This window comes from Rhipicephalus microplus, chromosome 6 (assembly GCF_043290135.1).
Source record: "Rhipicephalus microplus isolate Deutch F79 chromosome 6, USDA_Rmic, whole genome shotgun sequence".
Taxonomy (NCBI): domain Eukaryota; kingdom Metazoa; phylum Arthropoda; class Arachnida; order Ixodida; family Ixodidae; genus Rhipicephalus; species Rhipicephalus microplus.
In genome coordinates, this window is record NC_134705.1 from 125,678,893 (window position 1) to 125,702,531 (window position 23,639).

A 23,639-nucleotide genomic window follows, 5' to 3' on the forward strand; every position below is an offset into this window, starting at 1 on the left:
TTGCATGCCTTGCGGAATCGTTCTCGTAAATCACCATCGAACATCATGCATCACTATCTCTCTATCCATCTTGATATTTGCCAATAAATGTGGAGAAAAGTGCGAGAGGTTGAATCACACGACATTTGTGTATAGCACAGAGTAGCATAGCATAGCGTAGCATAGCATAGCATAGCATAGCATAACACAGCATAGCATAGCATAGCAAAGCAAGCAGTCGGATAGGAAACTTAAGCAAAAGAAGAGTGCTGCGAGAGTGCTGAATAAATAACAGGGTAGCACTTCATTAAATGTGGGTGTTTCCTGTGGGCGTTTCCTTACTCTCCATGAATGTCCAGCCGGCTGTATGCATCAGCGCGCGTTTGCGCTTCAACGCCAGCTTCGCTGAAACGCAGGCATGTCACTATCCTGCACTTCCTACAACATTCACGTTGATTTCACGCGCACGCATTTGTTTATATTTCACGTTTTTGCTTCAAAACCCGTGTTAAGTAGCTTTAAATATATTCATAGGTTTCTTTATTGAATAGGGCAGAAAATTTCTGTTAGACGCTACGTGGAAAGTTTTAGGGGCGAAGCTCCTTATAATGTGGGTCTGTTCTTCCTGTAATGGTGTAGGTAGCCACCGGTGGCACATACCCAAAAGAGCAGTCCTTAAAATGTCCGCTGGATGGCTGCATTTGTATATGATGAATTCATGATGAAAATATGTGACATGGAGTACTTAGAGTGTTCATAGATAGACGGATAGACGGATGGACATGCAGAGAACAGATAGACAGACAGACGGACGGACGGACGGACGGACGGACGGACGGACGGACGGGCGGACAGACGGGCAGGCGGGCAGGCAGGCAGGCAGGCAGAGGGATGGCCAAATGAAGAGACGCATGGACGGACGGACAGATGGAAGAACGGACGTATGTATGCATGCATCAACAGTTACGCGGATTCATGGACTTAGGAACAGACGCGTGGACAGAAGGAAGCAAGAACGAATGGGTGGACGAAAGCACGGACGGACTGACGAACGCTTCGACCCACCAATCATTATTCACTCCATGGATATGCTGCGATTTTTTTTCCAATGAAACAGAAATGCATTACCAGGAAACTGTTGTGTCAGAACTCACCAAGACAAGTTACTTTGCACTGTTCGACTGTCTGGAAACTGGCTGACGGTCCATGGTACCGGCACTGCCCTGTCTCGTGCTTTTGTTTGCAGGCAGTCCCGTCAAAATAGGCTGGGTACAGCAGGTCCTCAGCCATGCATCGCCTCACATCCACAGAGTCCCCGGTCGTGTCAGAACATGACGAGTACTTTTAGATGCGGAAGCATCTTATACTCGCGCCTTGTAGTGCGCCGTCGCGCTACAAGGCGCGACAGCGAATTCGACAGCTGACAGCTGAACATTCGACAGCTGACAGCTGAACATTCGACAGCTGACAGCGAATGCGCCGTCGCGCTGTATGTATACTCAAGGTCGGCGCTCGCTCGCTCAGTTGCCGCTCGTCGGTTGGTTTGTACGGCGCGTCGACGTCCAAGGTGACGGTGAAATGAATTCCAACGAATCCACAAACACAATGATCGACGTCCCTTCAACCAGCGCCGCCCTTTCGCATACGTGTGTACGTGTTCACTCATTTAACACCCCCTCCTACAACCACGTTAACCAATTTAGCCATCGACCCAAGTAAGTCGCAATTTAACACCCCATTTCACAACCACGTTAGCCAATTTAGCCATCGACCCAAGTAAGTCGCACTTTAACACCCCGTTAACCAATTATATGCTCCGCATCCTCCTCAGTGTTCCCCCGAGGGAAGCTGCGGGCAATTTTTTTTTCTTAGGAGCTGTGGAGTGAGTGTATGCTGCAGTTATTAGTGAACGTGTCAGCTAGTGGAGAAACACTGGTCTTGTGGCTGCTATGAAAATATCACCGAACTATACGTAAGCGCACTTAGTAGTACAAAGAGTGTTTCGCCACGTGTTTAGAGCAGACCGTTCAGAGCACAAGACGGTTGGCTGCCAAAAGAAACTGACATGCTCATAAGTTGGCTGGGGTAGCATAGCTCATGGTTCAAACAATGGTGCCGCTATAATGTACCAAAAGGTGATGAGACAACTTTTTTTAACAACCTGTTCGTCAAAGTATTCAATCAACGTACACTCTCACTCAGGCTTCAATTTTGCTACTTTCTTTATGCACCTTTTTTACCTTGTTCACACAACCCGTTATAATTCGTGCAGCCATGCGAGAACGGCAGGAAACGTTTAGATAATCTTTGTAGCTTACAAATGGTGTTTACGCTCGTATTATCAGCGCATCCATATTTGGCGAGAAAAAAATTGTACTTGGAGTATACAAAATCTATTTTTGCTGCGCACACATGCAACTTCGTTTTTTACTGTTTATAGACCTAATATTTGCTATATATAAATTACATATCGCACCTTAGTTATTTTCACGAAATGCGGAAAAGATACATTTTGCAACGTGGTACTCAATACGAAAAGGTTTGATATCCTAACACAGTAGGAGTCTATGCTATTGGCGAAACTGCTGGGCACACAAATTCTTAACCTGTAAATAAGTTTCGCAGCATTTGGCAGCGTTGATCGTAAGTTTTATGCAGAAATAATTATATATACAATAGGCGTCATAAATTTTGTGATGTAATTCTAAAAATTGTACGAATGTTGAAGCAACTTGACAGCCAAAGACCACTGAGAAACTTCACAGTATATATGGCGTCACGCACCACATCAACAAAATTGTAGTTAGAGCACACGTTTTACAAAGTCTATGGATAATATCAACTCAATTATTATGCCATGTGCTTTGTAAGGTTTTTGCTTTCGTTCTATCATCAGGGCTTTACAAGACTGAATGGCATGCACGTAAACAATCTAAGCATAATTTTTTTTCGCAATTGCATTGCTCTCCCTTCACCATTCAAAGACGTTTGTAGCATTCAAAGAACGTTCACCTTGAACATGCCCACTGAAGTTATAAAGTTCCAGTATGCTTGTTTCTGAATTATATTGATCTCATAACTCTCAATACAGATTTCTAGTGTCAACACAGGAACCTAATAATGTCTACTAGAAGCAAACTAGCCGAACGGGGCAAGAACGTGAACAAAGTTAAGGTATTTTTTAAAATTCACACACACACACTCACTCACTCACACACACACGCACACACACACATTTATATATATATATATATATATATATATATATATATATATATATATATATATATATATTGTGACGACAAAGACCGAAACTGGCACTCTGGCACAGACGCGCATGCTAGGCGAGCGAGGAAGAAGCAGAATAAGAACAGCTGAGCCAGGATCGGGTGTTGTCTCTTGTTCCCTGTCTAGTACATCACAATGGCGCAGTCCGACAAGTGAACCCTCTGCAGAAAGCCACCGGTACGTGTGTTCGTGGTTCGTCGGCAGTGCGGGCTTCTCCATCGAGGAACGCCGTTCACGCTTCCTTGGCAATGGGGTCCCACCCGCCGCTTCAGCTACCCTTCAAACCACCAGTTGACGGCGTTCAGGCCTCCCCTGGGGTTGTAGGGCATGACCTTATTGACACCTTGCCACCATTTCGCGGCAGGGATCCGCACCGGCTCCGGTCCTTTGGGAATGCCGCTCACGCTTCCCATGGCCTACATTCCCGTTGCCGCACTCTTTCAACATACGAGCTGCCAGGGAACGCCGCCCAGGCTTCTCTGCTCGTCAACCTCACCGGCGTGAGTGCTGCAACCGCTACTCATTCGAAGACCGCAATCACCAACGCTTCGGAATTCACACACGACAGCGCCGCGAACCTGCGGCGTACCATCATGCTACTCCGCGTCAAGACTAACGAACTGACAGCGTCAATCTCCAAGCGAGCTCCTACAATGTTGCCTGAATTGCGTTACACGAACGCCGTGTTGGATGTCGCTGCCTCGCACGACCTTGAGGCAAGCCCATTGGAGCAACGCAGGCAGCTTTGGGGCACACTCCTGCAGCTCTCAGACCAGCTCTACGGCGTTGCCTCAGTGATATCCGCATTCTCACGTGCCGCCCCACCATCGCCGTCCACCTGCGAACCACCGGAATTCGACGGGGTCCGGAACAACGCCGACAGCTGGGTGGCAACCGTCAACGCGCTAGCAATGCGCGCGGCCTGGACAGAGAATCAGAAATGGTATGTTGCCATAGACCATTTTCGGGAAGGTGCAGCGGCGTGGCACCGGTATGAAGGTTGGAAGCAGCAGTCATGGGCGGAGTGGAGCGTCAAGCTCATAGCTGCTTTCGGTCCGATTCCCTGTGCCATTTTCCCATGTAACTCGACCTTCTTCCAGGACGGAACTCGGGAAAAGCCCGACCTAGAGGATGCGATTCGAGCCTCTTCCTTCCTCTCACATCTTGGTGACCAAGATGTAGGGAACAATCACGATCATGTAACTCTGCCTTGCACAGGCATTTCTGCTGTCGTATTTAGTGCTCCTGAGGAGTACCCGCCCGACGGTGTAGCTGTGTCCGGCGGGTCCCTGATGGAAAGCTTTGCACAACGCTCCGCAAGAGGCCCCAAGGCAGGTCGTCAGGTCGACTTAGAGGCACCGGCCCCCATCCTACTGGACATTCTACCACCTAATGAGACAGGTCTTTCCGCTGAGTCTAATAACATCCCATCTGACCAGACGGAAGAGGATATGCGTGCGACGCATGCACTGCCTGAATCGGTAGAGTCTCCGATTTTCGGAACGGCTTCCGTCGAGGATCTCCCGCCAGTACGCAGCGTGGATTCAAGAATCGCTGACTTTACAGCATCCGGGAGCCCCATAGCGACAACGCTGCGCAAGTCACGGACTACGCAAGTCTCGGCGCTGGAGCCACGCCACAGAAAATTGCGCAGACGGCTGCATAAGATGCTACTCGTTTTGTTGCCGTATCCACCATTTCCTGCCCTGTTTTCTAAAATATGATGGGACAAAGGAAAGCGTGCTGTGATCAACCTGTGACCATGTCGATCCAGTCGGGGCCGCCCGCCCAAACCATCTCCAAGAGAACCACACCACCGCAGGAAACTTCTACCACGAGAATGCCTGCTCGGTCCACCAAAGGAAAACCAGAGTCAAACTACTTTCTCTGAGAAGTCGCAGCGTCGCCGAGGCTGTAGACTGCCCCGCGACAGTCAATGTCGTCCCGCGGAGTCATCATCAACAAAGGGACCAACCAGAACCCAGTCCCCACCACGACATGGCGAACGACCCGGGCGACATAGCCAGTGTCGGCCGACGGAGCCAATTTCGACACACTTCCAGCGTGGTCGGGGCCGACCACGACGATGCAGCCAACCCCGCCCACCTAAAGCAATGTCAACTGCTGCAGCTAGCTTCACCCACATGAACATTGTCGAGTGGCCCATCGACAATGCTTGCAGTCATGGCCGAGTGTAACGACGAAGACCGAAACTGGCACAGACGCGCATGCTAGGTGAGCGAGGAAGAAGAAGCAGAATAAGAACAGCTGGCCCTCAGGATCGGGTGTTGTCTCTTGTTCTCTGCCTAGTACATCACTATATATATATATATATATATATATATATATATATATATATATATATATATATATATATATATATATATATATATATATATATATATATTGATATATTTGCGTTAGGGAATACAATGACGAGACACTAGGCATAAAAATAAAAAAAGGATATACTAACCTACAACTGTCTTCGTTGTTGCACCTGTAGGTACACCTTTCATTCAATAATGGCGCAGGCTTGAAAAACGCTTTAAGAGTGCACAAGCGTAATGTACACAGAATTTAGGCGACACCTTTCATCAGATTTTTTGGCAGCATTAAAATGTATAGGATTTATTGCACCAAGTGGGCGAAGAAGGGAACAAAAGAGTGTTGCCTTCCAAGTGATGCGATTTACTTGCAAGCCTTTCTTTACTTTCAAGTCCAAGTATGACACCAAATTGCCAATCTTGAACTTGCTGGTCCTGAGCAGTCAGGAAATGCAGAAATGCAGATAATGGCCATGGCTAAATACTAGAGCGTTTATATGTGTCTTTTTTTTCACTTGGAAGTTAATAAATGTACGATGCTTGACTTCCTACTAACCACGCATACAATTTGCTATCGTGGCGCCACTCCACAGCCACACAAGCTCGAAGTCACTTTTACACTGTGCAATATGAACAGTTTATTTTGAGACCTAACATCTTTAATGCAATCGCCTACGTCATCCTTACCTGTACGGCCGTGTAGGGCACTGCTATCTCCGCATATTAGAGAGCACTCGTTCACGTCACGGAAAAATCCAGCCACTGTTCCCCACACGCAGTACGAATCGGACGACACCCGTGCACACCTCTGCTGCGCCACGTTCCAACCGAACACGTAGTTCAGGGCAAGACCACTCTCATTGCCTGTCTCGGTGCATATTCCGGGCACCACTTGTTTGCATTCGGGAACGGTATCAGGGGCTGCGAGTGAGAGCCGCATGCGCATCAGTTATAACCAGACTGATCAACTTCAGAGTCTTATCTGGGATGGGTTTTGAAAAGTATTTGCAGCGAATGATGAATACATGAAAACAAGCTCCATCACGTGTTCTAGAACGGGTTTTTAGTCAATATTCTCTTTTTGGCGGAAAGGTGTTATTATAAGTAGTTCCGACGTAGAGGTGAAATATCTTTGATTTTGGTTAACCCATATATGCCCAGTGTCCTACACGTAGGACGGTGAACATTCTCAGTATAACTCAAATGTTTTTTTTTCTGTAAACAAGGTAGCCCCCCCTGAGGTGTGTTTATGGTGCCCTGTTCTCTTCCCATGCAAGTCTAGGTGGTCAGTGAGCTACAAATAGCCATGTGCTTGCACTCACAAAATGGCTGTTGCACGTGCATATTGCTGAGCGCCATAGTGCGAAAAAAAAGTAGCAGTGATATTGTCTCGATGCTGCTGATATTTTTGTCGATTGTTCGTCACTTATTGGGTGTGCAGTAACTTTCGTATCACAGTGATAGCCACTGACGTTTTTTGTTCACGGTGAGTTGAACATAGGTGTCCTACATACAGGACAGCTCCAAAATCATTGTTTGAAAAAGTTATTTATATAAAAACCATAATCTGTCTTTTAGGTCGTAGAATCAATTTGGGAAAATAAATTATTTTTGTTAATTTTCCTACGTTAGGGCATATATGGGTGAATCACGCGGTTCAAAGTGAAAACGCTTGCACACCTTCATACACGACCATCGACGACATCGTATGTATTTTAAGAGACGTTCAGCGCTTAAACAACACTTCCGTTCCTCCTGAACTTATGTCTAGAATATTGCCACTGCGAAATTTAAAAGCGAAGTGCGGCTCAACAACGCACATGTAGGTAAATTATTTATTGTAAATCCACCCTCAAGTGTGATGACTTATATACTGTACGGTTGACGAATTCTCGTTTGTAGTTATGTCTATTAATTACTCGACAGATAGCTTTAGTAATTGCACTGTCTGAGTAAGAGCTGTGTAATTGCAAAAGGCTTGCCGCTTATGCAGATTTGAAACGTGTGTGCTCGGTGCCTCTGATACATCGCTTTCTTTCTTGTGAAAAGCTCACATGCCATGTTCAATCCAACTTTACCTCAACAATTTAGGGCTAGACAATAACACCAAGGCTTACAAAAAATTCTACTCCAATGCTGTGCTTCGTTTTGACCTTACATTCTCATTACTTATTTACCTATACTCATTAACATGGCACAATTACGGCGTCAATTTTACCAAAGGTAACACGAGAGTGCATGGGAGATAACTTCGTGCTAAATGAAATGAGAGTGGTCTCCTTACTTCTACATCCTACACTCTGTCATGAATGCGCGTGTGTGCTGCTTAATGTGCTGTGTGTATCTCTCTTCAATCAGACCTCTCTATCTTTTATCTCCCCCATCTCCCTCTCATGCGCAGGGTAGCATGACGGCTGCCTATAGAATGGGTAACCTCCCTGCCGTTCTTTTCCTCCTATTTTCCTTCCTTCCTCTCACGCATAATTCTTTGAACCGTGCGCTCACGTGTTGTTTTCTTTCATCAAATTGTGACGGCACATCACGTGCTCAGAACTACAAAAGTTCCAATGAAGCGTCAGCAAAGAGACAGAACCGTTTTTTCATCATCTCCTAAGTTTTCTTTGTGTTTTAAGCACCTAATGGTTAATAACACTTCTTCAACATGAAAGCTTATGGTGTATAAAAGAAGCACAGACATTCGTGGAGGTAAACTTATGCACACACGGCAAGTTATAGGCAATACGCAAAAAGATCCCGATATGCTGCGTAGAAGCCCAACTTATTGCGATGGTTCCTGCAAGTACATATGGAAAATACCTTGTAGATTATTACCTATATGTCGCACAATGCCGAGAAATCGTGTACAAACTATATCGCACACACATTATTCACAAAGATTTTTTTCTGATGACTGTGTCTTTTTTTTTGTACCATAGATTTGCTTCGAGGGCTTCAATAGAGAGAGTCGGTGAACGTTGGAAGCGTTCATAAAAACCACTCAAATAGTGAACATTACGCAAAAATTATCAAAAAAGCTGCTCAAACATATGCACAAGACTTGCTGCATCATACATTTCAGAGTGAAAAAATGTATATACGCACAATATTTCATTATCTTAAAGCACATAAACAACAAAGCTTTCTTGCTCACGGCGCCTGATGTCACGAATCCATTATCCTGTTCACTGTAGCAGTAGAATATTTGCCATGTGAACGATGAATGTACTTTGGCTTCGTGCAAACACAGATTCACCGCAAAGACCAAACGTGAAAGTATTTTGATTACAGTAGCTTTATCGCATAGATTTTTGCCGAGTTGTTTTCGTATTCTGTAAATTTATTAAGCATTCAAGGGCAAGACGACATGGCAAATTTCCCATTTTCTTTCCTGAGTTCATCGGTGTCACGGTATCACCCTCCAACCAGAAAGACGACGCTATGCTGATTACTTTTCTTGTACGCTGTCGGCCTTGTGGGAAATGTAGAGCAACCTCGTGCCTCCGAGCTAGATTGAATTGCTTAATACTCTCGGTCGTGTTCGGTACGTGTTCCTCTGAAATCACAAAAAAATCCAAAATAGAAAATGCATTCTATGATAACGCTTGCTTCATGTCACAAAGAGAAGGCTCACTGCGCTGCAGACATACCGAGAAATAAATTGAACTAAAAAGAAGAAACTTCAACATACCAAAAAATTACATTTCAGTATTTCGCATTTTTTCCTCCAAGTGACTCCCAGGCTGCATCCCGGATACTTTCTTTGCTTATCATTTTTCTTATCATCAGTCAGTGTTTAGTTATGTTTCATATATTACCTTTTTTTTTGTATTTCCCAGTCTAATCTAAATAAATATGGTATATTTTTAACATTCCGTTATTTCGTTGTGTCTTAAAGCTAGGAAATGCAGAGGTGAGGGCTATAAAGGCATATGCAACATTCGATGCACTGCTGACTGCCCTAGAATGATGAATAGGGTGAACAATATAAAAAAGATAGGACTCCGCATGAAAGTAGCTTCACGTTTAATACACGAAAGAATGCGTGCCGGGTTTTCTTTATTTTCATCTGCATAATGTAACAACGCGGGCATTCTCTTGTTTAAACGAACAGTGGTGTGTTAGCGCCGTTTCTTCCAATAAGGCAATATTTTTGCGAAAGAATTCGGGGCATAATTAGTATTATCTCAAGGGCAAATCAATGAATGCGATAGCAAGAAATTGTAGTATTGGAGGAAGCAAAGATGGCAGTTCACTTTTTTTCGATTCAGTCTGATATAACTCTATAATACGCTCGTCTAAAAAAGTACGGCCACTCCAGGAAGAAACGAGGGTTTCGCGCAGTTTCTTCGCGTTGATAACGCAGCACGTGGACGGGCACAAGATCAACCTGCTCATGCCTACCCAGATAGTGCGACCGCGCCGTTAGAGTCGAATTCCACCTTCACTTTTTGAGCAACAAACTCCCCCCACCTTCCGTTACGTCCTTTTACACAGCTAAACGGGGCAAGCGTTGTCTGCCTGCTTTAGCAGCCTTCAACTCGCGCGCCGCAAATGGGGCGATATTATCTCAGGTGCCCTTCGAACAATGGAGGTGGATCGGCTCGTTTAGTATCCGCCTTTGCTGCGTCCATCATCCCCGCTTGGGAACTTTTATCTGTGGGCAGAACGTGCGATGTACGGTGAAATTTTACGGACGTGGACCGTACGCGGAACATGACGGTAACGCCGACGGCAAAAATGCGTGCACAGTGTCCTTATAATTAACTTACCAATAAAAGAGAAAATTGTACGCGTAAGTACAAGCGAATCATAACTTAGCCAAAGAAAAAAATCCTAGCACAACAGAAGAAAACTAACGCTTATAGATAGACAGGCTATGCTTCAATTTACGAAAACGTATTTTTCTAATACAACGTGTCATTTTCTGGCTTGTACCAGGCTCCTACATAGATACTATTCAATACTCTAAGCCACACTTCATTTTTTTTTTCGCGAAAGAACGTTTCTCGGAAAATATGCACATTGACATGCAGTCGGAATCGCAATTGTTCAGCAACTTGCGCCTGTATAAGAGTGCGGCATTTCTGGTTTCTTTGAAGGTTATGTAGTATTTCTCACAAATTGACAAGCAGGAGCTTGAAAAACATTTTGATGTTGACATGATTTCATATTGCACTTTTAGTTCAATCGCATAAAGAGCGCCTGTTTCATAATAGCAGCTCAAGCATGACATCTGCAATGTATGAAACGTCTTTTTTTATAATATGTGCTATGTTAAATGAAGTCGCTTACTTTTAGAAACATTTAAGACGTAAAGCTCGAGATAATATCAATAACCTTTCTTCTGGAATGGAGAGCGCTTTCAGGTAGTGGGGCTTGTGAAGTGTCAGTGATAGGCTTGAATGTTATTTATTTTTTTATTAACGGACGTCCACACGGCTGCGATCCACAGAAATAAAAAAATAAGTGTCGTGAAATGTTAAGCATTCACTAAACAATGGCACCAACGTAGAGAAGTCGTTCATGAACTAGGAAGCATTGCAGATTTAGCTCGACTATACAAACGCACCTGTCAAAGGTATAGCACAAACGCCGGGCCCTATCCTCAAAAAGGCAGAGTTCCGGATTTCACTCGTATACATCCGCATATGTCAAAGGTTTACACACTGTTTCATTGGGGCTTTGCTCCGTCAAAGAACAAGGAAATGTGATCAGGAGCTCGTGGAACGTAAATAGAAATATTATAAAAAGCGTGCTCGTGAGTTGCAAGAAGGGGCTGCTCGCTTTGAAAACCGTCTTTGAAAAGAGGTTTAGAAAGAGACTCGGAACGGTGTGTCCCAGAAGTACAGTTTCTTGTTTTTAATCGGGAATATTTACGGCTTATGAACACGCTAGCACGAACACTTGCTCAATAGCCGCTGTTATACTGTTTATAGGTTCTTACTTTTTTTCCCCGCCAAGGGCTGACCAAATGCAATCAATCCAGCTAGTATAAGCGTTGTGAAACTTGGCGTTGAAATAATCACGAGATGTGACACGTCTCTAGTAAGAAGACGAGGTAGCTGAATATTGAAATGCCGTTAAGCAGAAATTTCTTGAAAGCCTTGCCAGCTTGAGGTGATTGACAGTTTCTGATTTTTAAGCTCAAGTCCCTTCTAGTGACCATGCTGTCCTCGGCACTAAAACCAGGTCACTGAGCCTGTTGTCATATGATTGCGACGGTCAAAAAGGCTACAGCAAGACTGCAAAATACCAAACTCTTTATTTGGATGGACCTGCAACCGGAAAATGAGAGCGTCAAAGTAGAGCGGTCTACACACATGTATAGAACGACGCAGTGTACGACTTGGAGCAGCACGAGTGACATCTGCAGGCTAGATAGTTGCCATGTGAGCGTGCGCGGAGCAACATCGCCCCGTGCCTTGAGTTTATCTCTTTATTGACGCTACCACGATAGCCGCGTTGGCCGTCAGAAGCAATGTTGGCTCTGTAAAGTCAAAATAAAGGCAGTGCTATTGGCCTGATCGGCGCCTTATATACTGTGGCCTTACTCTTGGTTCATGGTATGGCATGCCGAGAAGGTTTGGCAACGCTTGTTTTAAAGATGAGTCTTTTTTGGGGTACTTTAATTCATAAGTCTTGGTCTGTCTGTATTTTTAACACACAATTCAGGCAACCGACTAGTAATTAAACACTTGCTGAACGCCCATCTATCTTGAACTGATGGCTGCGTTCCAACTTATTGATTGATTTGTGGGGTTTAACGTCCCAAAACCACCATATGATTATGAGAGACGCCATAGTGGAGGGCTCCTGAAATTTCGACCACCTGGGGTTCTTTAACGTGCACCCAAATCTGAGCACACGGGCCTCGACATTTCCGCCTCCATCGGAAATGCAGCCGCCGCAGCCGGGATTTGAACCCGCGACCTGCGGGTCAGCAGCCGAGTACCTTAGCCACTAGACCACCGCGGCGGGGCGCGTTCCTACTTATGAACATTGTCGATCGAAAAACAAATATTACGCATATTTGAGGTGCAACAACAGTAGGCAAGTCTTAAGAAGTGTCTAATCTATAATTACGTAATTCTAAGCAACCTAGCGTTTCTTAGGCTGCGCTCAAAATGCGACGCTATGCACAAAAGAAGGCCGGAAAAAGACTATCGTCTTTCAACAACGTTCGCAGCGGAGCACGCATAAGCGGTCAATTATTTTTTCTCGCGGTTAATCATAGAGAGCTTTTTCCGTGGGCAAAGTCGTAGTTGCATCTTCGGTGCTAAACTGGGAACAAAAATGCAAAGCAAACGCGTCATTTGCGGGATGCTACTCACATGAGGCGTAGTGACAACTGCAAATGTTGCTCGTGCAGTTTGCAACGCTACGCTCCGTCGTTGTACAAAAAGGAAGCGCGCAATGTTTAAGGCAATTTTTTGTATTTTTATGTAGCTCAGAAGACCATTTTTTCTAATAAGTTTTGCTAAATGAGGGAAGGAAAGTGTGAAAATCAGTGGACTATTTTGTAACGCCCTTCTTGCCCACCTATACAAGTCAGGCACATCGGTGGATGAAACCAGATGTGATCAAAGGTCGGTGTTTCCAAACAGCGAAAAGGTCTTGTAATTATCATCCCAGATAAATGAGCCGAAAGAGTGTTTCCACTCGACATGTGGTCGAGCGTTGCAAGTGGTGGAATGGTGAAGCGAGAGAGAAGTGTATTGCGAGCATGCGGAGAAGCCGGCAGTTGCGGGCGCTGCGGTGGGCATGCTGTGGCTGAGGGAAACAGTAAAGTCAACGCACACCGGCGAGGGAAGCGTGCGACGGGAGCCTGATGTCAACGCTTCTTGACTGAGGACATAACACCGACGGCGACTTTGATGCGATTGGAGTGTAATATCTTTGATATCTCAAAAATAAACACGAAAAGAGACAGGTCAGAGTGACCCTTTCAAGTTTCTTTGTGGGCAAGTCATTTTCTCACAAAAACTGAAGACATCTGATTCTGTAAAATTACTTTTTGTTAGTGAAAAATTCCAATCTGCACTCTGAATTACTCTCTGTATTAATCTACATTTGAACTCTGTATTATGCTACATATTTGAGAGGCTCGACTGCCTCATAAAACCCCTAATTTGAGAAGGCGCGTTCAAACTTATGACCGTGGTTTAAGAATACAGTAAGGTTTTGATTAGCGATTCTAAAGATTTTTACGTTACCTTTGTTTTTAATTGGATGCTATGTCACATTAGGGCTCTAATGGAATTACACAAGTATGTTTTGTCGGTTTACAGTGAACTGACTTCTGCAGACGCCTCTCTACCAAACGTTTTTTTTTTTTAATTTTTCATCGGGTGATCTACGTCAGTGGGTGTGGCTTGGTGGTGGCTGCTTCTGAGCCGCGTGCATAACTAGGCGAACAACATTGAGCGCTCAGGGGCGAAGCCCCTCAGCTCAGGGTCCTGCCATATCAGCCTTCGTCTTTCGATGATGACAACGCTGACGAAGGTGATAAAGAAGATTAACAAGCAGGTCCCAGAGTGTGCTCTATCTTTCTGCCAACACGGCACACCACATGCAAGGTACCACTATACGCCATGATGATGACGATGACGGTGATGATGATTATTTTAATCACGAAAAACGACTGTCTTGCGATATGACGTGTCGATATGTTCTACGATGCATTTCGTATGACTTGAAACAACCAACAACCATCAGGAGAACGTGCACAGATATCGTCTTTGACAACTTCAGGCTATATCAATACAACAAAGCAGTGATAACGAAGAAAAAATGAGTCAATACAACATAGCAGTAAACAGCTTATATCACTGTACACTGCCTTATTGGTCATTCAAATACGAGAGTGGTCAATGTCAGGAATCATTTAGGCTAACACTGAACTGCTTTGCCCACTCAGCATCGTTCACTTCGTGGATATACTGTGTTTTTTTTTGTTTTGATAATGGTGGTGCTCTAAAGAACCATGCAGTGCGAATTTCTGTTTTTTTTTTCATTTCTCAGCTCAGCAAAGACACGCTGTATAACTTTTCATTCCGCTGAAGACATGCTTACAAAAAGCAGTTTGACCAACATTTGGATATAAGCTTCTTACTTTTCGGAGAATTCTTCATGTCGGTAGGCGTATTGTTTGAGGTTACACTCCTGTACTCCCCACCACGACTGATTTCTGAAAAAAAAAGTTTATTTAAAAAGGTACTTAGTTCAAGCAAACAGACATATATCCTTGTTAAGCAAGGTGAACTTGGTTTGGTTCAGGCATTTCTCAATTTCTCAAGTAGACATTCATGAGGCAAAAAACGTGTAATAGACTTTGAGCCTGCACAATGAACGCAAACTCGAGTGAATAGCGGGATGATTTTTGAAGTAAGAGCACCACTATAATTTCAAAACACGCGCTCTAGTTTTTTGAGGTACACTAAATGCAAACACAGGGGAATTGTAGTTAAAGTACATAGAGAAAGAACAAAGCTTAACTGTATATTTAGCATTATGCGCCGAACACAATGAATGAATGAAAAAATGGGTTAACATTTATTTGATAAGGAATACGTCTTGAAGAAAGATACAGGAGCAAAAGACAAGCAACGCCTCACAGGGACACGCATACGATTATAAAAGCACTTTACAGAATTTAGTGACTGCACATTGACAGGGCACGTTTCTCGTTTATTGCGACATATAATGCTTTGACCTAAAATATACAACTTCACTTGAACCCCAAGCTTCTATTTTCTAACAATTTGTCGGTTCTTATATCCTGCGTATACTAATTTCTGCGTAGGTTTCTGGTGGTTAGTAATATTTGTTTTGAAGCAGTGTATCATAAACGTGCATGGAGGCAGGCACATACTAGACTACGTAGGTGTGAAATATAAAAGTACCACATGGAATTCACACCGATGGATACCTGCTATGATTTTTTTTTCAGAAAGATGAACACACGAAACTTCAACTAACTATGACTACTTTTATTACAGAGCCATCGAACCTAAGAGGACGCTTGGTTGTTGAGCTTCCGGGGCCGCAAGTAAGTTCGATTTATTTTGTACGCCTAATGCTATAGTAATGGTTATTAGATACTAGAGATGGGGCGAAGCAGTAACGGTGACTATATTGAAGTGGTAACAGTGACAATCAGAAAATGTACATATGGCATCTCCCTACGTCTCTGGAAGTTCAACACTACTATATTGCTTAACAAAATACCACAGTGCAATTGGCAGTGGCAATGACGTGGAATAGCGGATGACAGTCCAATTTCATTCACTTCCAGCTATAATAAAAAAAACTTGCTTACGTCGGATGCCTCTTTTTTTCGGAAGTACACCTGCAAAAAATACGCACGCATATCGACGTTTTAGATCAAACTGATGGCTATTGCGATTCAAAGGGTTTGTCATATTAACAATTGTTGTACCACCATTTGTTATTGGATACATTATAAATGGTAGTAAGCTTAACTAATAGTGGACTCAATAAAGAATCACGTAAATTTTTTTGTTTTGTCATGCCTTATGGTAAAGCACTTTTGTTAAATCAAGTAAATAGTATGACCCGTTGAAGTAGCAATAGAAGCCAATGCAAGGTGTACACAAACAGCTTGTACATTCGTTGCATTTGCAAAGAAAGAAAGGTCTTGTTGAAATACAGCGTACAAAGATTACCACATGTAATCAATGCTTACTGGGGTATTTCGCACGCCTCAAAAGTAGACAGAGAAAGCCAGAGCAACAAGGTAAAGAAGGAAGGAAAAAAATAGGAGGAAAAGAATCGCAAAGAGGTTAACCAGCCTATAGGCATCCGGTTTGCTACCCTGCGCATGGGAGGGGGATGTAGGACATGAAAGAGAAAGCGCAGAGAGGGAAGATAGATAAACACAGCACATTCCGCAGCACACGCGCGCACACTCAGTCATAGTGCTGTCTTGTCTTTCGGGGTGTGTGACATTGCTGTTACAGCCGCTTGTTCAAGTCCGTGTCGCGTAGGAACTTCAACAGAGCTTTTGTCGCCTTCTGTTGCAATGTCTTCTCTCGGGCACTTGACAGAATAGTATCCACAGACATTTGGCTGCTGTTCATGCACGCAAATACGGACACCCGTGACTGTCTCGTGATGTCATACAGCAGACAGTCGCACAGGATGTGGTGTAGCGTCTCTTCGCAATGACAGGCATCGCAGAGAGCGTTTTCGGCCACTGCAATGAAAAAGAAATAGAATTTTGTAAACACCACTCCTAGCCATAAGCGATGAAGAAGGGTGGCTTCTCTTCGGTCGAGCCCAGTGGGCATGCGGAGAGCCATCAAAGAGGACAGGTGTTTTTGACGATTCGTCTCGTTGCTTGGTGGGCACCATAGTGAAAAGGTGATTTCACGCGCTTGTTGTCGAAGATTACTGGCAGCATCGGTCCGCAAAAGTGGTATTGCTTCTTCTCGTGTTCCTTCGAGAGCTGCCCGCACGGCAGTATTGGCATGTTCGTTCTCTATGACGCCGCAATGACTTGGCAGCCACTGGAACGTCACATGATGCCCTTTCTCGTGTGAAGTGTTTAGAAGGCATTGAATTTCGAAAACAAGCTGTTCGTACGGCCCGCGACGCAGTGCTGAGAGCACAGACTGTAGGGCCGCTCTTGAGTCACTGAAAATCTATCATTGTTGCGGTGGTTCCCGATTGACCACACAAAGTGCAGCGCGCAAAGCAGCTAGTTCCGCTGCTGTAGATGCCGTGGAGTGGTCAGTCCTAAAGCTGATGGTAACACCTCTTGCTGCTACAACCACTGCACCTGACGAACACGGGCGGTTCGTGGAGCCATCGGTATATATATGTACACTGTCTGAATATTTCTTGTGCAAAACAAGAAGATACAGTTGTTTCAGCACGGGCTACGAAAACTCAGATTTCCTGCAGATCCATGGTACAGTGAGATGCACTGTGGGTCGAATAAGACACCAAGTGGGTATTGATGGTTTAGATGCAGGAGTGAACCCCGAGGGAAGTTTCTCGTTGTACTTCACAATCATTTTAGCGAATGATGCTTGGCGCCTCTCTAAAGGCAACAGGGCAAGGTAATGCCAGGGAGCACGTGCGAAGTGTCTGATGTGCGCTCTCAGGACTTCTACAACAATGTGAGTTTGTATCGAATAGTCACCAGCAATTGCAATAGTTACCTCTGTTGACGTACATCTGGGCAGACCGAGGCGCACTCTCAGTGCTTGGGCTTGTACTGCCTGTAGAACACGAACATTGGTCTTGCAGGTATTGCTAAGCACGGGCAAGCTATATCTCAGGAAACCAAGAAACAGGGCTCTGTAGAGTTCTATCAATGCGTCTTCTGACATCCCCCACGTCTTTCCTGCCAGGAACGAGAACAATTGGGAAATAGCGGTCAGGCGCTTCTTCATATAGGCCACATGCGCACTCCAACAGAGGTTCCTGTCAATAATGATGGCTAGAAACCGGTGGGTTCTGGCGTGAGAAATTGATTTCCCGCAGATTGAGATGACATCAGGGGTCATTGCTTTGCGAATGAAGGCCACCAGTGCGCATTTTTCTGGTGATATGCTGAAACTTTATTTTAACAAGTAGTTGGCAATCGTAGTTGCTGCTCTTTGAAGCCGGGAACGTATTTGAGGATGTGTGACTGCCGAAATCTTGACACAGATGTAGTTTGCCTATTTTCAGATTTTAATGGTACTTGGCAAGTATTCAGCAAGGCCAATCAGTGCAAGATTGAATAGCGTCGGGCTAAAAACTCCGCCTTGAGGAACCCCCCTGGAAGTATAGCATCGCGTAGTTGGGCCATCTTCTGTTAACACAACGAATAATCTTGCAACCCGATAACTCAAAATCCACCGAAATACTCGACCAGCAAGGCCAACCACCGCAAGAGCACCCAAAATGGCTTCACGTAGGGCATTATCATACGCGCCTTTCACATCTAGAAACAAAGCTGTAGGTAGTCGCTTACGGGATCTTTTGTGCGGAACGTACGAAACTAGATCAACGACATTGTCAATGGAACAGCGGTTGCATCGGACACCAGCCATGGAATTCAGATAAATCTTGAAGTATTCAAGAAATCACTCGAGGCGGCCTGGTATCAACCGTTCCATTATCTTCCCTACGCATCTGGCCAGTGCTACTGGGCGTTATCAAGCGATTTCAAGTGGGAATTTGCCCTGTTCAAGATGGGTAACAAGCGGCTCACTTTCCAGTCGTCAGGAACATTGACATCCTGCCACGAGATGTTGTAAAGGCTCAACAGTTCTTTGCATGCACATTCCTCGGGTTTGCACAAGACTCGGTACGGAATACCATCTGGGCCCGGAGAAGTTGAACGCCCGCAGAGAGCTAGTGCCGCCTCCAGCTCCTCCATTGTAAAAGGGAGGTCCATGTGGTAGTCAAGGAAACGGGGTACGTCACCTCTCACTGGAGAATCTGGACGAGTGGTTTGGTTGGCGATCTGCGCACAGAAAAATTGTGCGACATCAATGTCTTGCCTGTTCCGTAGGGTGACGCTGTTCCGTAGGGTGACGCCGACCTTGCACCGTTTTCCAAATGTGTGAGAGTGGCTTGCGAAGGTCAAGTGACTGACAAAACGTTGTCCATCGTTCCGGCAATAATCTATCCATGCGACGCCGAATCGTCTTTTGCACCTTCCTGGCTACCCTAAGATCGTGAATTGATTTTGTTCGCCGATACTGACGCTCCGCCTGGCGTCCAAGTGCTCGGAGTCATTGCATTTCTATGTCAAAGTCGTTTCATGTGGAAGATGTCGTCACCGTGCGAGTGACGTTTTGCATTGTGCTCTTAAATGTTTGCTCTAACCCAGATCGTAGGCCATCGCTGCAAGCATCTTCATGTCAGATTTGAAGTTGGTCCATTGGACTGCTCGAATGGTCGTCCGTGGACCACAACTAGACCAGCCTTTGGTGTTCAGGTAGATTGGAAAGTAATCACTTCCTCGTGTCTCAACATCTGGAAACCACTTGAGTTATCTCGCGAGGGAGTTGGAGACGAAAGCAAGGTCGAGACAGCTGCCGTATGTCACCCCTCGAAGAAAAGTGGGGCTCCCGTCGTTCGGGAGGGTAAGGCCATAGTTGTAGGTCATGTTTGTTAACCTGCGCCCCTTTGCATTTGTCCGCGTGCTTTCTCATGCGTGATGGTGCACATTGAAATCACCTATGATGATCCATGGGGCAGGACACTCTCAAAATATCCGATAATCTCCTGGAATCGAGATTATTCGACGGCGATAAATAAACGCCTATAAGAACAAAAAAGATGAGTTTGTTCTTTTTCACAGTAATGCAGACATACTGCTTTTCATCGTGAGGCGTAATTGGTTACACAACATACGTAAGTTTACGATGAACAAGACGATGATTTTGCTGCACGCACCGTTTGTTGAAGACATCACAGTTTCGTACCCCGAAAGTCTTATTGTTTTCAACAAATTTGGTTCACAAATGACGATAAGTGGAAACACGTTAGTAAACACAAACTGACGAAAATCTGAAACGCGTGATTTTAGTCTTCTGGCGCTCCATTGGATGCCGTATGTAGCCTTGACTTCTTTACGAAACGATGAGGTGTGAATAGCCGTATTTATAGTTGAGAGATTCAAGCACTGGGCTTAGGGCGTCCAACACGCCAAGTGCGCTACGAGCAGATGGTGTCTTCATGTCGACTAATATTGCTCAGATGGCTTCTATGAGGGAACGCAACATCGAGATTACTTATTGATCTGTTTTAGGCAAATCTTCTATGGCTGGAGACGGCTCTGGTGTGGCTGCAATCTGCTGAGGTTCCTTGGCAGAAGAGCGAATCGGGAGCGTGAGCCATTTCTCCTGAGAAGGAGGCTTCTCCACTTCTTTCGTAAAAGTGGTGCGTCCTCTCGCGGCGCTACTGGGTGGAACCGCTAAAAAGTGGGAACTAGCATTTCGGCAATGTGCCTTCTTTAAAGAGTATCGATGATGCCGACGTCGACGCTGACGCCGAACTACTTCGGCTGCCTCTCTTTGTGTCGAGTTGTCCCGGAACATTTGAGAACCACGCGCTCCTTTTGGATTCGAGGACAGTCTTTCGACGACGCAGCGTGTGGACCGGTGCAGTTGGCTGACTTCAGAGTAGTCACCCGACAGGCGTCCTCGGTTAAGCGCAACGGGAACACAGTCGTGAGTTGGGGCATACGCCTTCGACGTGTCCTAGCCTGAAGCACTGATGACATTGAAGTGGCTTTTGGATGAATGGTCGAACCGGATGTCGGAAATGTCCGACTTTAACGTAGGACGGTATGCGATCTCCTTTGAAAAACACTGTTACGCAGCGCGTATTTCCAAGGCGCCGCACATGTGTAATGACAGTTCCCTCATTTGCAGGCTTGTTGACGGTAGTCAAGTGAACATTAGGAATGGCAATGTCCATGTCATAATTACACCGGCAACTGATTTATGATCTATCGAGATAAAAGGCGCATTTTAATGCCGCCTAGCTCAGTCATTTGCTGCAGCTGTCCTAGCGCACTGACATCGTGCTCGTCTATGGCGAGAATATCCTTCCTTGTGTTTACTCTTACGTCCTTAATTTGATGTGGCACCGCACATTCCAGAGCAACGGAAATGGGTCTCTTGTTCAGAAGTTGTAAGTTGCTTGAAGGATCTTCCGGCATGAAGATGATGACGTGCGGCCAGCGCGCAGGCCTTGACTGTACAGTCGCTGTACTTGCAGGAGCTTATGCTGATATATTTGCCGTCCTTCTCTTCACCCTTTTATCCCGGACAGGTATAAAGCTGCCATCAGATGTGTCATCTTCTGACATAGAATAGAGATCAATGTCTTCAATTTCACTGTGAGAGCCAGCTCGCTTCCTTGAGGCTGACGGGGGTGAGGACCTCTGTCCAGGTGGGCCTCTGGCATGCTCCATGGGCATCACCACAAGACGGGGAGGCAAGGCACCTCGAAAAACCGATGGTTTGATGAAAAAAAATACAGAGCGCAGAAACAAGCGTTCTTCTAAAGAGACACTTTTTCTGTGACCCAGAAAAACTAAATATCCTACAATCCTATATGCAATCGGCAAGGTTATCATGGATACAACAAAGAGCCTATAGGTGACTTACTGTTCTTCAAAGATAAAATGTATCTACCATTCAGTGATTTTGCCTTTACACTTGCTCTGGTTTCCGACTTTGTTTCGCTCTTTCTTAACTTGAATGACACCTCTGCAACTATTCAGCAACTAATCAGAAACGCTAAATGCTATATAATTACCTGTTAATCATCGTCCCCACCACCACCACCACCACCATCATCATCATCATCACCATCATCATCATCCTGACTACATCCACTGCAGGACAAAGGCCTCCCTATGTTCCGCCAATCAACTCGGTCCTGTGCTTGCTGCTGCCCATTACGCGCAAACTTCTTAATCTCATCTGCCCACCTAACCTTCCGTCTCTCCCTAACCCGCTTGCCTTCTCTAGAAATCCAGTTAGTTACCCTTAATGCGCAGCGGTTATGCTGTCTACGTGCTATACGCCCAGCCGGTGTGCATTTACTCTTCTTGATTTCAACAATGATATCCTTAACCCTGGTTTGTTCTCTAATCCACTCTGCTCTCTTCTTGTCTCTTAAGGTTACAACCACCATTTTCCTGTCCATTGCTCGCTGCGTCGTGCTCAATTTAAGCTGAACCCTCTTTGTAGGTCTCCAGGTTTCTGCTTCGTAGCTAAGTACTGACAAGATGCAGCTGTTCTTGAGAGATGGTGGCAATCTACCTGTGATGACATAAGATTTCTTGCCAATTGTGCACCACCCCATTCTTATTTTTCTAGTGACTTCAGTCCCGTGGTTTGACTCCGTGGTTATTACCTTTCCTAAGCAGACATAGTCTTTTACAACGTCAAGTGCACTATTACCTATCTCAAAGCGCTGTTGTCTTCCGAGGTTTTTCTACTTTACTTTCACCCGTTACACTCTACCCAATACATTAATTACCCGTTACACATGAACCACCCGTTACACCCTACCAAATAAGTGCTTATAGTAAAGCACGTCGTGCATGGTAAATAAAAAAATAAGTATATATCTTACCAGTACCATAGCTTATCTGTTCTCTACAAATATACTATATCATCTCCAAAGTTTGTCGTAAATAGCGCAAAACGATTAAATAATGACAAATGTATTAACCAAACATTCGCATTACAGTTTTTGCTAAAGCCCAAAAATTACGATTCTCATTGAAAAAAAGTTTGTTGAGCAAGAACTGGCCTGACGTAATATCACTCTGATCTAGAGGGGAAAATTATTGCCCCGACAACAGTTTCGGCTGTGACTTTCTTTTTAATTAACGAAATAGGTTGGCCCGGCAGAGTAAAAGCTCATAGCACACCTTCACGTCCACTGGTGGCAACCAGAATAAAAGCGGTGCCTGTACTGTGTTAATTGAAGACCACCCTTCTCTTTCAACAAATACAGAAAGCGAATGCTTCATGTTAAAGAAATAGGTGCTGGCAGTTAAGTTCAGATTTTTCCACACACACAAAAGTTCGCGACAGTTCGCTATCAAATATGGTATCACCTAATGTAACCTAAGTCAGAGAATTGCACGTCGCGTCTATGCGTTCATCGTGCTGGGTGTTGAAGAAAGGCAAGCCTCAAAAGCATAACTATGATCTGAAATACGACGGCTGAGTCTCGTCATCCAGAAAAGTAAAATAAAAATTATTAATTCTCGTTTCAATCACATAAATCCCAGTGAACCACACAATACACTAATGCTTATCGCTACCGCTTTACTCACTTCCGTTTGACCTCCGCGGCTTTATCCAGATGATATTCGAATCGGTCAAAGCACCTGTAAAGCATCGGTCACCATTAGGATCAAATTAACACAGATATTTCAGTGATGTGCTACAACACTATAGGGGCGTTCTAAAACAGTCACACTTTTCGCCATGGCAACTTATAGATTATTCATTCTGAGTAACCATTACATAAGATTTCTTTGCGCTCAATATA

The 23,639-nt window shown here is 44.8% G+C and overlaps 2 protein-coding genes across 11 annotated transcripts in view; one reads left to right on the forward strand and one right to left on the reverse strand.

Annotated features, from left to right (window-relative positions):
- LOC142765481 (uncharacterized) overlaps positions 1 to 23,639 on the forward strand; it is an 887,742-nt gene that overhangs the window by 63,110 nt on the left and 800,993 nt on the right. For all 5 annotated transcript variants that reach the window (XM_075866526.1, XM_075866524.1, XM_075866529.1 and 2 more), the window contains exon 4: positions 15,593 to 15,642. In XM_075866526.1, the coding sequence (XP_075722641.1) occupies positions 15,593 to 15,642 (50 nt within the window). The remainder of the gene's footprint in view (positions 1 to 15,592; positions 15,643 to 23,639) is intronic.
- The window catches only part of LOC142765477 (uncharacterized), a 124,171-nt gene that overhangs the window by 61,593 nt on the left and 38,939 nt on the right, over positions 1 to 23,639 (reverse strand). Inside the window, exons 4-7 of one of the 6 annotated variants that reach the window (XM_075866518.1) lie at positions 23,422 to 23,475; positions 15,913 to 15,942; positions 14,707 to 14,781; positions 6,282 to 6,515 (exon numbers count right to left, since the gene is read on the reverse strand). In XM_075866518.1, coding sequence (XP_075722633.1) covers positions 6,282 to 6,515; positions 14,707 to 14,725 — 253 coding nt within the window. In that variant the 5' untranslated portion in view covers positions 14,726 to 14,781; positions 15,913 to 15,942; positions 23,422 to 23,475. The other 5 variants (XM_075866520.1, XM_075866519.1, XM_075866515.1 and 2 more) reach the window with 5 other exon arrangements.